Source organism: Panthera pardus, unplaced genomic scaffold (assembly GCF_024362965.1).
Source record: "Panthera pardus isolate Hobbes unplaced genomic scaffold, ASM2436296v1 HiC_scaffold_17, whole genome shotgun sequence".
Lineage (NCBI taxonomy): Eukaryota > Metazoa > Chordata > Mammalia > Carnivora > Felidae > Panthera > Panthera pardus.
Window position 1 is genome coordinate 142,906,255 of NW_026526732.1, and position 13,841 is coordinate 142,920,095.

At 37.4% G+C, this 13,841-nt stretch overlaps 1 protein-coding gene across 5 annotated transcripts in view; it reads right to left on the minus strand.

The window, feature by feature from the left end:
* DNAH8 (dynein axonemal heavy chain 8) overlaps positions 1–13,841 on the minus strand; it is a 331,845-nt gene that overhangs the window by 247,327 nt on the left and 70,677 nt on the right. For all 5 annotated transcript variants that reach the window (XM_053905062.1, XM_053905060.1, XM_053905063.1 and 2 more), the window contains exons 18-22: positions 12,635–12,770; positions 9,169–9,356; positions 6,377–6,457; positions 5,852–5,968; positions 4,928–5,047 (exon numbers count right to left, since the gene is read on the minus strand). In XM_053905062.1, coding sequence (XP_053761037.1) covers positions 4,928–5,047; positions 5,852–5,968; positions 6,377–6,457; positions 9,169–9,356; positions 12,635–12,770 — 642 coding nt within the window. The remainder of the gene's footprint in view (positions 1–4,927; positions 5,048–5,851; positions 5,969–6,376; positions 6,458–9,168; positions 9,357–12,634; positions 12,771–13,841) is intronic.

Sequence of the window (13,841 nt, forward strand, 5' to 3'; positions counted from 1 at the left end):
GTTGGTGCTACTGCCTCAGGAGCTCAGAGAGAGACGTCATGGTGTTGGTACATCTGAGAAGCACAAGAAGCTGGTCCTGGAAGGACTGGAAAAAGCTAGAACCTAGGATTAACTGCCACTGCCAGTTAAGAGAGGTCGTCTGACTGTATTGGGAACGGGAAGAAAAACAGGAAAGAGCAAGTCCCTTCTCTCTCCTCCATCCTTCTTCTAGCAGCACTATTGGCAAAACCTAAAAGGGAGCCAGCTGGCCAAAGATAAATGTTTGCAGAGTCCCAGCCTCAGCGTCACAGAGCAAAAGATCCAATTTGAAGCCACTGAATGACTACAAATATCCCTGGTTCCCAAATATGGTCTGAAACCACTGGTTGGCCCAAACTAACCTCCTCCCCCCCAACATTAGCATTATGTGTGCATGTTTCCAAAACTTAATTCTGTCCAGAGTATTACTAGACTTTCCCGGTCATTTTAAATCTTACTCTGCCTTCACTATTAATGGCCTACCTGATGCAAAGGCAGCCCACATATCACTAGACCTTAGATACCTCTGACGCAAGTGAGTGGGGCATACTGACTGGCAAAGCACTCTTCAAAATTCCACCTCTCGTATCTCTGCCTGCAGTTTGAAGACTTAACACTTATCTAATAGTAATAACTTCTTCTGTTGTGATGTCAATGCAATCGCCACATTCACACCCACTCACACTTAATCTGTCCCAATTTCCCTGATTTGTGTGATCTGTTTCTCTTTCTATGCATATAAAAATTCTTGGTTCATGTTTTCAAAGTAAATTCGATCTGGTAAGTGTGAATATTTCCCCACTGAGCAGTTGACTGTGTCACAACAATTATAGGTACATACCGATAGAAGATGATTATCATTATAAGTGGAACAAAAAGAAGGACAACAATATAGGTATTCCCTGCCCCCCTTTTTTTTTTTTTTTTTTTTTTTTTTTAATTTTTTTTTTTCAACATTTTTTATTTATTTTTGGGACAGAGAGAGACAGAGCATGAACGGGGGAGGGGCAGAGAGAGAGGGAGACACAGAATCTGAAACAGGCTCCAAGCTCCGAGCCATCAGCCCAGAGCCTGACGCGGGGCTTGAACTCACGGACCGCGAGATCGTGACCTGGCTGAAGTCGGACGCTTAACCGACTGCGCCACCCAGGCGCCCCTCCCTGCCCCCTTTTAATTGTGTTTGTTTATAAGTAGGACCTGGTATGAAGTACACACATATAGTGAGATTCTAGGATGAGCGAGAAGAAAATGGCAGGCAGGAAATTACCCCTAGCCCCTGGGGCAGGAAACAGGAGACTTCTTTGGAAATTTTCAGTTGCTGAGAAAAGATCATTATGGAATCTGAAGGGCTCTCCCTCATAGAATAATATGGAATCCAGTAAAAAGAGCAGATGGGGGAGAGTCTTGGATTTACAATTTTGCAGCTGACCTGGACAGTAATCAACTCAGGTTGAAATAGGGATTCAGAGGTCTCTGAGAGGAAGTCTCTTGGGAGAAAAATGGGACTCTGAAATAATAGCGTATTTGAAGGAAAATGTGAAAAGAAAGGCAATTAGAACCCCTAGGGAAAACAAACAGTTGTATAAGAAAAGATGTATTGTATGTACAGTACTTGATTCTGCTTTGGCTGATATTTACACAGCCATAATAAAGTGTTGCTACTTACCATCACTGTTTAACTAAAAATAATTTTATAACTATATTGAGAAGACAAGAGAGGAGTGATAGAAGATAGGGTCAAAAAGCTAAATGCTCACTTATTGAAGCAGGAAGAAAATAATATGCACATTTGCTAACTCAAGAAATAGCACCCCAAGTATATTACTTAGAGATGTAGAAATAATACTATAAGGAATGACTAAAAGTTTAAAATGGGTGCCTTTCATAGGACCCAGATTGTGATCTCCAGGTACCATTTTCCACTGGTAACATGGAAAGGCATGAGGGCTAACTAGAGAAATGGGTGATCCCAGATCTGGGGCAGGAAATGTGCAAGATGAGCGTAAGGTACCCTCTAGTTCCAGAAAGCAAGGAAGCTTTCAAAAACTACTGGAGTCATATTAAAAATATAGAAGCCAGCCTGAAGGATTCCACTGAAAAAAGATGGAAAAACTTAACATCAAAAAGACATACAAATGACCAAGAGACACATGAAAAGATGCTCAACATCACTGATCATCAGGGAAGTACAAATCAAAACCACCATGAGATATCACCTCACACCTGTCAGGATGGCTAAAATCAAAAACACAAGAAACAAGTGTTGGTGAGAACATGGAGACAAAGGAACCCTCTTGCACCACTGGTGAAAATCCAAACAGTGGTGCAGCCACTGTGGAAAACAATATGGAGGTTCCTCAAAAAGTTAAAAATAGATCCAGTAATCACACTACTGGGTATTTACACAAAAAATACAAGAACAGTAATCTAAAGGGATACATGCATCCTATGCTTATTGCAACATTATTTATAATAGCCAAATCATGGAAGCAACACAAGTACCCATCAATAGATAAATGGGTAAAGAAGATGTGGTATATATAAACAATGGAATATTACCCTCCATAAAAAAAGAAAGAGATCTTGCCATTTACAACAACATGGATGGAAACAAAACAAATGATCAAATGAACAAATAGAACAAAACAGAAACAGACTCATAAATATAGAAAACAAACTGGTGCTTTTGTTTTCTGGAGAGATGAGCAAAATAGGTGACAGGAATTATAACCACCAGTTATAAATCAGTCACAGAGATGTAAAGTATAGCATAATAGTCAATGATATTGTAATAATGTATGGTGACAGATGGTGACTGTGCTTATTATGGTGAGCACAGAGTAATGTATAGAATTGTCAAATCACTATGTTGTACACCTGAAACATTAACATAACATTGTATGTCAACTATACTTCAATAATTAAAAAAGAGAGACAGGCACCTAATCATATTTGCTTCCTGAGAAACAGTGTATTGTGCCAGCGCCATTTAAATAATCCATCGTTTTCCCCACTGAATTAAAAATACTATCTTTGACACGTATTAATTTTTATTGTGATTTTTTTTCTCCTAGATTCTTTATTTTGTCCCTCTAAATTATGTTTTTTTCTGTTAATGCCATATTAATTTGATTACAATGGGTTTCTGTATTTTCATTTTTTATTACCTATTCCTTATTATTAATTAATTTAAAATAATATAATTTAATACAATTTATGAAAAGAATTGTATAGGAATTCTAACTGGAAGTGTATTAAATTTATATAGTAATTTGTAAAAAAAAATGATAGATTTTTTTACAGGAGATTAAATACAAAATCCAGCTAAATATTCTTTATAAGAGAAAACCTAAAATAGGAGAACCCAGAAAAGTTGAAAAAAAAACAGAATAGAAAAAGATATATCTGGAAAATAATAACCGAACAAAGCCAGTGTAGCTACATTAATGTCAAACACAATAAACTTCAAGGATAAAAAGCTTAACAATGATGGAACGAATAGCCAGGAAGACACAATCATTTTAAATTTGCATGCTCCAAGAACAGGATGTAAAAATGGATCATTTAGTGTTGTCTCTGTTACAGCCAAGGTCCCAGTGCTGGGAACAAATGATTTTAAGGTCCTACATATTATGAAGAAGTGAATTCTTAAATGGTAGCAGGGGAGGCAACCATTAGCCCTTTGCCCATCTTGAGATTATAGAAAGGAAGCTTGATCATTGGTAGAGATCAGGTAGAAATAAGTGTAGCGTCCTTCAAAAGAACTACTCAGAGAACTTGACCCATGTCCTCTAGAATTTGGGGATGAAGGGGCTGACTCATGTCTAATTAGTCCTGAGGCAAGAGGCCAACTGGCTTATCCAAACCCCTAAAGGCATGAAGAGGTGTCCTGGAAAGAAGAAGCTGAATTTCCATAGCAACAGGGTCAAAGGACCCTGTATCCCATAGGCAGGATTGGAGCCCATGAGACAGAGGCACCCTTGGTTGTCTTGAAAAGGACACTAGCAAGGTGACCCAAACCAGCAGAGTAAGTGTAGCAGAAGCACATGGCAGGCAAGAAATAAAAGAGTCCAGTTCAAGATGTAAAGTGAGTACTTCTAGGAGAGATTGTGTTATGTGTGTTATGTGTTATGTGCCAGACCATTAGAGTTCCTATTTTTGTAATTTTGAGCCAATGGAGAATAAATAGATACTCAAATAATTTCAGTATAATGTGATGCTGAGGTTAGGTTTTGTCCTATGGAGACTAGATGCCACTGCTGGTTGAAGGCTTTAAGATCACGAGTTTCACAATCAGATTTGGTGGCAATGTGGAGAATGGATATGATGGAGCCAGATATAGAGAAGAGAGACCAGTCAGATCATAACATCAAGCACTAAACTCAAAATGAGCCTTAAGGGCATGACCTAAGAAAGGGGTAGTAAGTATGGAGAAGAAGAAGCAATTAATTCAAGCAAACTTGGAGTAAAAGGCAAAAACTGGCTTGAAGACAATTGGCCTGAAGCCTGAAGACTGACTGGAGGTAGGAAATGGGAGTGTGAAAAGGACTCCAAAGGACTCCCAGATTTCTGTGAGTGGCTTAAAGGGCAAGGATGTGGTAGTTAAAACCAAGAGGTAATCAATATTGCCCTGGGAGTAAACACAGAGGAGGAAGAGCAGTAAACCACTGACAGAAGGAACCCCAGGAAACTCCAGCATGAGGTTGAGGATATTAGTAAGATCCTATCTAGGGTGTGGCCATGGACTTGAGTTGTTGAAGTCTTGTAAGTCTTTGAATCTGAGGATTTCCAAAAAAGCAAGGATGTCTATATACTACTAACAGAGATTTCCACGTTTAGATTATAAATTCACATTTTAGGTATATGAGCCAGTATTTCTATGATTAAAATATAACACATAAATGCATACCTCATTGAGTGTCAACATATCTTCTACTTTGGTGGCACCACTTTCAGGCAGGGAAATTAACACAGTTTTGGCTATCTCCTTTAGAACTGTATCAATATGCATTTCACACAAGTCGCTGATCTACCAAGAAGAAAAAACATGGAGAGGAAAACTCTTCTTTCATCCAAGATTTACTTGAGTTATAAAATAATTTAGAGGGCTGTATCTTGAAACTTGGGGCCTGAGCCAAGATAATTTGGTGGAAATTGTAGGAGTACATTTACAAAGAAAGCTTGACGTGGAACTAAAGTTTTATAGAGCAGCAACATATGTCATAATCTGATATACGTTATCTCTTTTAATCCTTATTCTGGCCCATGACTCATTACTATCCAAGTTTTACAGCTAAAGAAACAAAGGCTCAGATAAGCAAAGTAACCTGGGAAGGAACGCAAAAGGCAGATCATTGTACCTAGATTTATCTGACTCTCAAGCCTCTGAGTTTTGTCTATTGACCCTGCTGTCATCAGAGAAAAGCACATCTAAGAAGGTATGCATGTTCTATGTAGAAAAGATGGCAGAAATCAATAGACAGTTTCCATTAGGTGAATGCCTCATCTAACTAACATTAGATGTATTAATATTTAAGCACTCCATTTTGCCATTTTCCACAGTCTACAATTATTCCATTTTCTAAACTACACTGTGGAGTTGAACTACCATTTTAACATATTGAAGGCAAGTAATTCAGAGACAAAAACAAGGCAACTCTGCATGAAAAGGCCCCAAAGCAGTTAGAGAAACATAAAGCATTATTTTTTTTAACTCAATAGATGTCCTTTTAGTTAAGAGTCACATCCTTTAAATAGCTTTCATAGATAAGCAAACTATTATTTATAGCCTGAGTATTAATGTATGTAGTTTAAAAAAATGTATTTATCATACCTTCTTTAAAAGTTGATTGAACATATCCAAAACCGAGTCAACTTCTTGAAAGAAGCTCTCTAGTGTTAAAGATGACCATGTTAATATTGTGAGCCCTTGTCTCAACACAGATTCCACCTAGAAAAAGAAAAGAAAAAAAACATAGCGGCTTCCATGATTAACAACAACATTTGCATTTACTTAAAAAGGCTTTCTTTTTATTACCTGGAAATATTATAGGTTATATTTCCTTAATTTTATTTCTCTCCATTATACTTGGTAAAGGTGACTTTGTTTTTTAATCACCTTCGGCTGTCCATGAAGAATCATGGATTCTTAGAAAGTGCTCGTTATTTAGATTTAGTTGTTTTTCAAAGGCAACAAAACTTGTTGACAAGAAATCATTCTATAGGAGAAATAGAGCTATAATGTTGAACTAGAAAGATAGCGGATCTAGGCAAGAATAGATAAAATCCATAATCTGTGGAACGGGAATCTAATTTTAAACACCAAGGAAATCAATATAAAACCTTCAGCATTACCAACCTTTTTCATTCTCGGGGTCATCAGATTGACAAACACTGAAGGCACTTCCTGACATAAGTCATCATAATACTGCAGAAGACCCTGTTGAAAGTCAAAATGGTGTGTTTTACTTTAATTTATTTTAAAGCAAGTCATATTTTGATTCACACCAGGACGGTGTCATTATACCTGTTTCCTCATGGTCCTGCCAAGATTAAGGCCGTTCACCTAAATTTATATTAATTTACCATACTTTTTCCTCACCTGTAAATTACCTTAGCATCTCCTTTAAACAGCAAGTCAGTGGAGCTTTCTAGAGTTGTATTTTTCATATTTACTATTTAATTACCTTTCTCTATTTATGCTATTTTATTTTTTTTTTCAACGTTTATTTATTTATTTATTTTTGGGACAGAGAGACAGAGCATGAACGGGGGAGGGGCAGAGAGAGAGGGAGACACAGAATCGGAAACAGGCTCCAGGCTCCGAGCCATCAGCCCAGAGCCTGACACGGGGCTCGAACTCACGGACCGCGAGATGGTGACCTGGCTGAAGTCGGACGCTTAACCGACTGCGCCACCCAGGCGCCCCTATTTATGCTATTTTAATAGCATGGATAATTATCTTTTCAAGATGTCTCTCATTATAAGTTTTTCCCCGTTCTGGAACACATGAAAGCATACTTATTATTGATGTCACACTTGTTTTCTTGAATCAAAATAAATGTATGCACAATCAGAATTAATAGGCTTATATATTTTCTTTTAGATATTTTTTAGAGATGAACCGTAATGATCAATTTTTGACCACTTCATAATTTATTGCAGGGTGTGATGGGAAATAAGGATTCCAATTAATCCTTCCCCAAATTAATAATATTAAGCTGTTTCAATGTTTACTTAATAGTTTCAAAGTTATCAACTCCTTTCCACCTTTTATATTCCCAGTATTCTGTTTTCACATCAGTATTTTAATACTATCAAGAAGAAACAAGGGAATATAACATGGTATGCTAACTATATTGAAATTTAAAATAAAATAAAATAAAATAAAATAAAATAAAATAAAATAAAATAAAGGAAAAGAATAAAGAACCCAGAAAAAAATCCCTGACATATGGCCAATTAATTTACAAAGAAGCAAGAATATACAAAGGAGCCAAAAATATACAATGAGGAAAGGACAGTCTCCTCAATAAATAGTATTGAGAAAACTAGACTGTCACATGCAAAAGAATGAAACTGGACACCTATCTTAAATACATACACACAAATCAACTCACAATGGATTAAAGACTTAAATTTTAGACCTGAAACGGTAAAACTCTAAAAAAAGAAAACATGGGGTAAGCTCCTTGACAGCTGTCTTGACAGGCAGTGATTTTTGGATTTAACCAAAAGCATAAGCAACAAAAGCAAAAATAAACATGTGGCACTCCATCAAAGTAAAAAGCTTCTGCACAGCAAAGAAAACCATCAACAAAATGAAAAGGCAGCCTATGGCAACAAAAACAACAACAAAAATGCGAAAAACTAACAATCCAGTTAAAACACATGCAAAGGAACTAAATAGACATTTTTCCAAAGAAGAGACACAAAAGGACAATAGGTACATGAAAAGGTAGTCAATTATCACTAACCATCTGGGAAATGCAAATCAAAACCACAGTGAAATGGTACCTCACGCCTATTAGAATGGTTATTCTCAAAACAAACAAACAAACAAACAAACACCCAAGAGATAACAAGTGTTGGCCAGGATATGGAGAAAAGGGAACACTTGTGCACTGTTGGTGTGGATGTAAATTGGTGCAGCCACTATGAAAAACAGTCTAGAGTTTCCTCAAAAAATTTTAAGATAAAAATACCATATGATATAGCAATTCCCACATCAGGTTCTCAAAGAGTTATCTGGACTCCCATGTTATTTGCAATAGCCAAGATATGGGAACATCCATCAATAAATGGATGTGTAAAGAAAATATGGTATATATATGCAATGGACTATTACTCAGCCTTGAGAAAGAAAGATATCCTGCCATTTGGAACAACATGGATGGGCCTTGAAGGCATTATGCTAAATGAAATAAGGCAGACAAAGAAAGACAAACACTGTATGATGCCACTTATATGTGGAATCTAAAAAAGCTGAACTTGTAAAAACAGCAGAAAAGTGATTGCCAGGGGCTGGGGGTGGTGAGGGAATACGAAGAGTTTGGTAAAAGGCAGCAATCGTTTAGCTAAAGATGAATAAGGACAGAGGATCTGATGATTAACATGGTGGCTATAATTGATAACACTACAGCATATAATCAAATTTTACGAAGAGAGTAGAACTTAAACATTCTCACCAAAAAAAGAAATATACAAATATACATAATATATGCGTGCACGCACGCACACACACACATATATATATATGTGGTATGTATATATATATATGAGGTATGTATATATATATGAGGTATATATATATATGAGGTATATATATATATGAGGTATATATATATGAGATATATATATATATATATATATATATATATGAGGTATATATATGAGGTAATGAATGTGTTAATTAGATGACAGGAATACTTTCACAATGTATATGTATATCAAATCATCATGATGCACACTTTAAATATCTTACAATTTTATTTGTCAGCTGCACCTCAATAAAACTGAAGAAAAATGAACAATCAACGTAATAACAAATTTCCCCTCAATATCACATCAGCACAACTCCAGTGATGTATTTTTCTTTTACCAAAACAAAAAACTCCCTCAAAAATAATTTAAAAATATAATCTATCTTACCTGCAAATGCAATTTATCTGCTTTCAATTTACTCTCCAGTTTTAGCAATCTCTTTGCCTCTTCTGGTACATCCAGCTTCATTTTTATCATGCACTTAGTTTCCCGAACAACTTCCAAAATTTTGGGATCAAAATTAACCAGCAACTTCCCTGTCTCTGGGTGTCGCACAAAAAGTGTGGCTTGTAAAGCTACAAATAAATGATTATTGGCATTAGTTTTTTTGGATTTCTTTCCTGCTTCCAGCCATGTTTACATGCCTGTCTTCTCCACTGGGTACTGACCTCTTAATAGAACAATAGTTTTGGATATCCTAGGTGCTAAGGCATAGCATCTGACATGTGGTCAGTACTCAAAACTCAGATAAATGAATGCAGAGTGTCTGCAAAGCCATACAATCAGATCCAGAGAGATAAAAATGGACGAAGAACATATAGTCTTCGTGCTATGAACTGCAATACTTTTGTGAGTGGATCTAAGAAAGCTATAATGCAATGTAGTTTATTTTAATGGATTGCGATTTAACCCCTGTGAGAGAAATGGAAGGAGTACATGCTACAAAATATGACACACCTCATATGATGAACTCTTTCTCACAACCCCAAACTGCTTCTTTAAAGAGGCTTATCTGAACTAAGCCTCCATCTTGAATTTCTGGTAACTAAGTTCAGTATCAACAATCAATATTTATTAAACACCATGGCATTGTAAACTTCTAGGTTGTAGAGGAAGACTTTTTTAGGCTACGCCAAAACTACCACCTGAATATCATTCATATACATAGGAATTTTCAGGCATGCTTTTTATTAGGAATTGAAATAAATAATCCTGGTCAGTGGTGAGTAGCCATAGCTTATTTGTTATCCTAACATGAATTATTTCTAGAGGCATAATAATAACACACTTCTAGACGAGTATGTGCTAGCTTAAATTACACCTTATATTAACAAACACTACTACCATGAGAATTCCCTATGTATCTTCCAAGCCTCACATTGCTTCATAGAATGTGGCTGCATTGAATTTCTAGTAAAATAAAATAGTCTGTATATCCCTTTGAAGTTAGTTGACTTTTATTCATCAATTAGTCTTGAGATGGTTCTTAATGCTGTTGGTTGCATGAGGATTTCAACTAAAAATTTTACTTAATTCGTTTGGAATCTTTTTTAAATTGGGCCAGAAATCATTGATCCTCCCAAGTAAATTCCAAAATAACCTTGGAACGTTCATCTAATGAAATCTATCTTCCTTAAGTCTGTACTGAGCTTTCTTGAAAGGACAAAATGGTCAGCGAGACCGCTAAGAATAATGACAGCCAGGAAGTCAGCTCCAGAACTGAGTGGCATTTCATTAAACTTTATAGAGCAACCATCTAAAAGAGGCCAACACCAGATCCCCAATTATTATTCTGAGTTCCTATATTGTTAAATATAGCCACATCAATACAACAAGAAGCTTTGCAGAACAATTTATTTCCACTTCACAATTTATTTCCATTTCATAGGAAAAGGCAGATTTAAATCCCAGCTTTGCCATTTCCTAGCTGTGTGATAATCTTGTGCAAGGGGCTTAATCTCTCAGTACCTCAGTTTCCTCTTCTATAAAATGAGGATAATTATAGTTCCTCATAGGGTCGCCATGAGGCTTAAAAGGAAGCTGCATATGTAAAGTGCTTTGACAAAGCCTGGCACATGGTAAGAACTATATAAGTGTCAGCTATCACTGTTATTTAAAGGTTACAAGGATGAAACAGACATAGAGAGTATCCTTCGAATGTGTAGGGGAGATAAGACAGATCCATAAAGCAGTAAGTGTCATGAGAAAGAACAGCAGATAAAGCATATAGAGGACTCTGGAGTAGGAAGACGTTATTTTCTGCTGGGGGAACAAGGAGCTTTATGGAACTGGTAAGTGGTGAACTTGTTTTTGAGCATGTGCCAATAAGAGGAAAAACCACCGGGAAAAAGAAAAGTAGAAAAGTGTATGGTATTATACAAGCAAAACAGAACATGCTCCATTCTTCAGTTAACAATTCTCTTCTGCCCTTTTCCAGAATGTGAATTTTAAGTTTCTCTTAAGGCTCCTTTGAGAGTGTTGCTCTTGGCTGCCTCTATGGACCCTGCCTCCATAGGGTCCTACTGTACTCATTACCCAGAAACAGTTGGCCTGATACGAGTGGCTTATTAAAAGCTAAACTGAGGGGCCAGGTGGGGAAGACAGCCTGCAGAGTTGGGGCCCCGTCCTCCAGGACACAGGCATGAATGAATCAATAGCTTGTAATGGTGATGTGTCTTCAATAGCTAAAATATATGGGTCAGGAACCAAGAGGCAGGAAAAGAGCAGCCCCTCGTACCATCACTCCCAGGGACCCAACTGCAGGATTTGTGCTTCCTGTGCCTGCAATTCTGTATACCCTGCTGGGGTGGAGATCCTGGTATGGAAGGAGAGACCTTTCTATCAGGGACTACAGTCAGGGTTCCATCAAGGTTATGGATAAAGCTGAAGGCTAAGATGGGACAAAGCAGGAACCTGGACCGCCCGACAATTGAGCCCACACAGTAACAACACCCCAGATCATGCCCGCATGGACGGATGATGGCTTGAAATCAGCCCTCCTCTGCTTCACAGTGAATTCTGCCCAATGCCTTGGCACCTCTCAGAAGTACCTAGACATAGCCCTAATACTGTGAATCTACTGGAGCTCAAAGTGAAGTAAAATTCCATTATAGAAAAAGAAAGGAAAGAAGTGAGGGAGGAAAAAAGGAGGGAGGAAAGGAGAAGGAAGGAGAGGGAAGGAAGGAAGGAAGGAAGGAAGGAAGGAAGGAAGGAAGGAAGGGAAAGAGGGAGGGAGGGGGGAGGGAGGAAAGAAAGGAAGGAAGGAAGGGAGGGAGGGAAAGAGGGAGGGAGGGGGGAGGGATGGAAGGAAGGAAGGGAGGGAGGGAAAAAGGGAGAGAGGGGGGAGGGAAGGAGGGAGGGAAGGAAGGGAAAGAGGGAGGGAGGGGGAGGGAAGGAAGGAATGGAAAGAGGGAAGGAAGGAAAGAAGGAAGGAAGGAAGGAAGGAAGGAAGGAAGGAAGACCAGCAAAGTGCAATTCTTTCTCCCCTGATTGGGACTGAGATTTGAATCTACAACATGATAAAATTGAAGATGAAAACTTCCCTAAATCTACGGAGAACTATCTATGAAGAGTCTCGATATTTACTTTTAAATACTGTTTCTTAGTGGGAAGTCACAATCTAAGTATATCAACTTTAAGGTGATAGCAACTGTTGCTTGTAAAATCAGAATATTATTTAGTAACTGTAAAGAAACAATTGTATTTTAAAAAGACATAATTGTATCATTCCCAAAGCTAAATATGACCATCATAATGTAGCATTAAAGGGATGTAAAAATTCTCCAGAACCATGAATTCATTCAAAATCACCTAACACCCCCTCCTTAGTGTCACTGCATAGTCTTATACACACCATACTGTAACTGCGAGATCTCTCTGACCCAGGCTGTGTGATAGACCACCTCGAATTCCACCAGAACATAGGAAATTTTGTTATACTGACGAATGACAGCTTTACCTTCTGCACTTGACAAAATTTCTGAGTTTTTCTGTTTTTTTAAGGGGAAAAAAAGATTTATAATTAAAAGATTGTTGGTTGTTTTTGTATCCAAATCATAAAGCTGTTGGTACTTAAAATGTCATCAAATAATTATGTTAGCAACTTAGATTTTGCTTCAGAGTAAAATAGAGGTGAGGAAAGCCATACAAACTAAAGATGGAAGTAGAGAAACATTACCAGCAGAAAGGGAAAACTAGAAAAGGAAATAAAGGATTTAAGAAGAAAGACAGGTCTATCTAGCCTTACAGCCAGCCAGGCTGAGAGCATCTGCTTTCAATTCTCTATTCCCTTCCCAATTTTCTGGACAAGATACAATGGACTGATTTTCCTTGAGCTGTGAATATCAGGGAAAATCTCCAAATTCCACACCAAAAAAAAAAAAAAAAGTAACTGTATATCAAAGAACAAAAACCAAATTTCTTTACATAAAAACTGAAAGCCTTATTTTTTGACTCACAGATGTCAAAAACACAGCAATCTCACTGCAGAGTCAATCAGCAATGGAGTCCCCTTCCTGGCCTCTTCTCTAAGGCCAGCGTTTTAATATTTTTACAAATAGTGAGAACAGTAAAATAAATGATAGCAGTCAAACAGAAACAATAAAAATTTAATACCCAAGAATGCTTAAATACTAAAATTACTGCAAGACTATTTTTGGTAGTTATTTCCTTCTGTATTTAGGCATAAGATGCCACCCGAAGCAAGGCAACTCTGCGTTGTTACTCTGTCTCTTTACAAAAACAAACCAAACCACACAAAAAACAAAGACAAGACAAACTGGCAATTTCAAAATGACAACATGGCCTAAGAGTACCCTGGGATTTTTCAGAAATCTAATAATCTTAAGGACACAGAGAATGCATATACTCCATTATACTTTGCTCCAGATCTCAATTCTTTATTCAGGAATAGTGTCTCTGGGGCACCTGGGTGGCTCAGTCGGTTAAGCATCTGACTTCGGCTCAGGTCATGATCTAGAGGTTCGTGGGTTTGAGTCCCACATCAGGCTCTGTACTGACACTTCAGAGCCTGGGGCCTGCTTCGAAATCGTGTGCCTCTC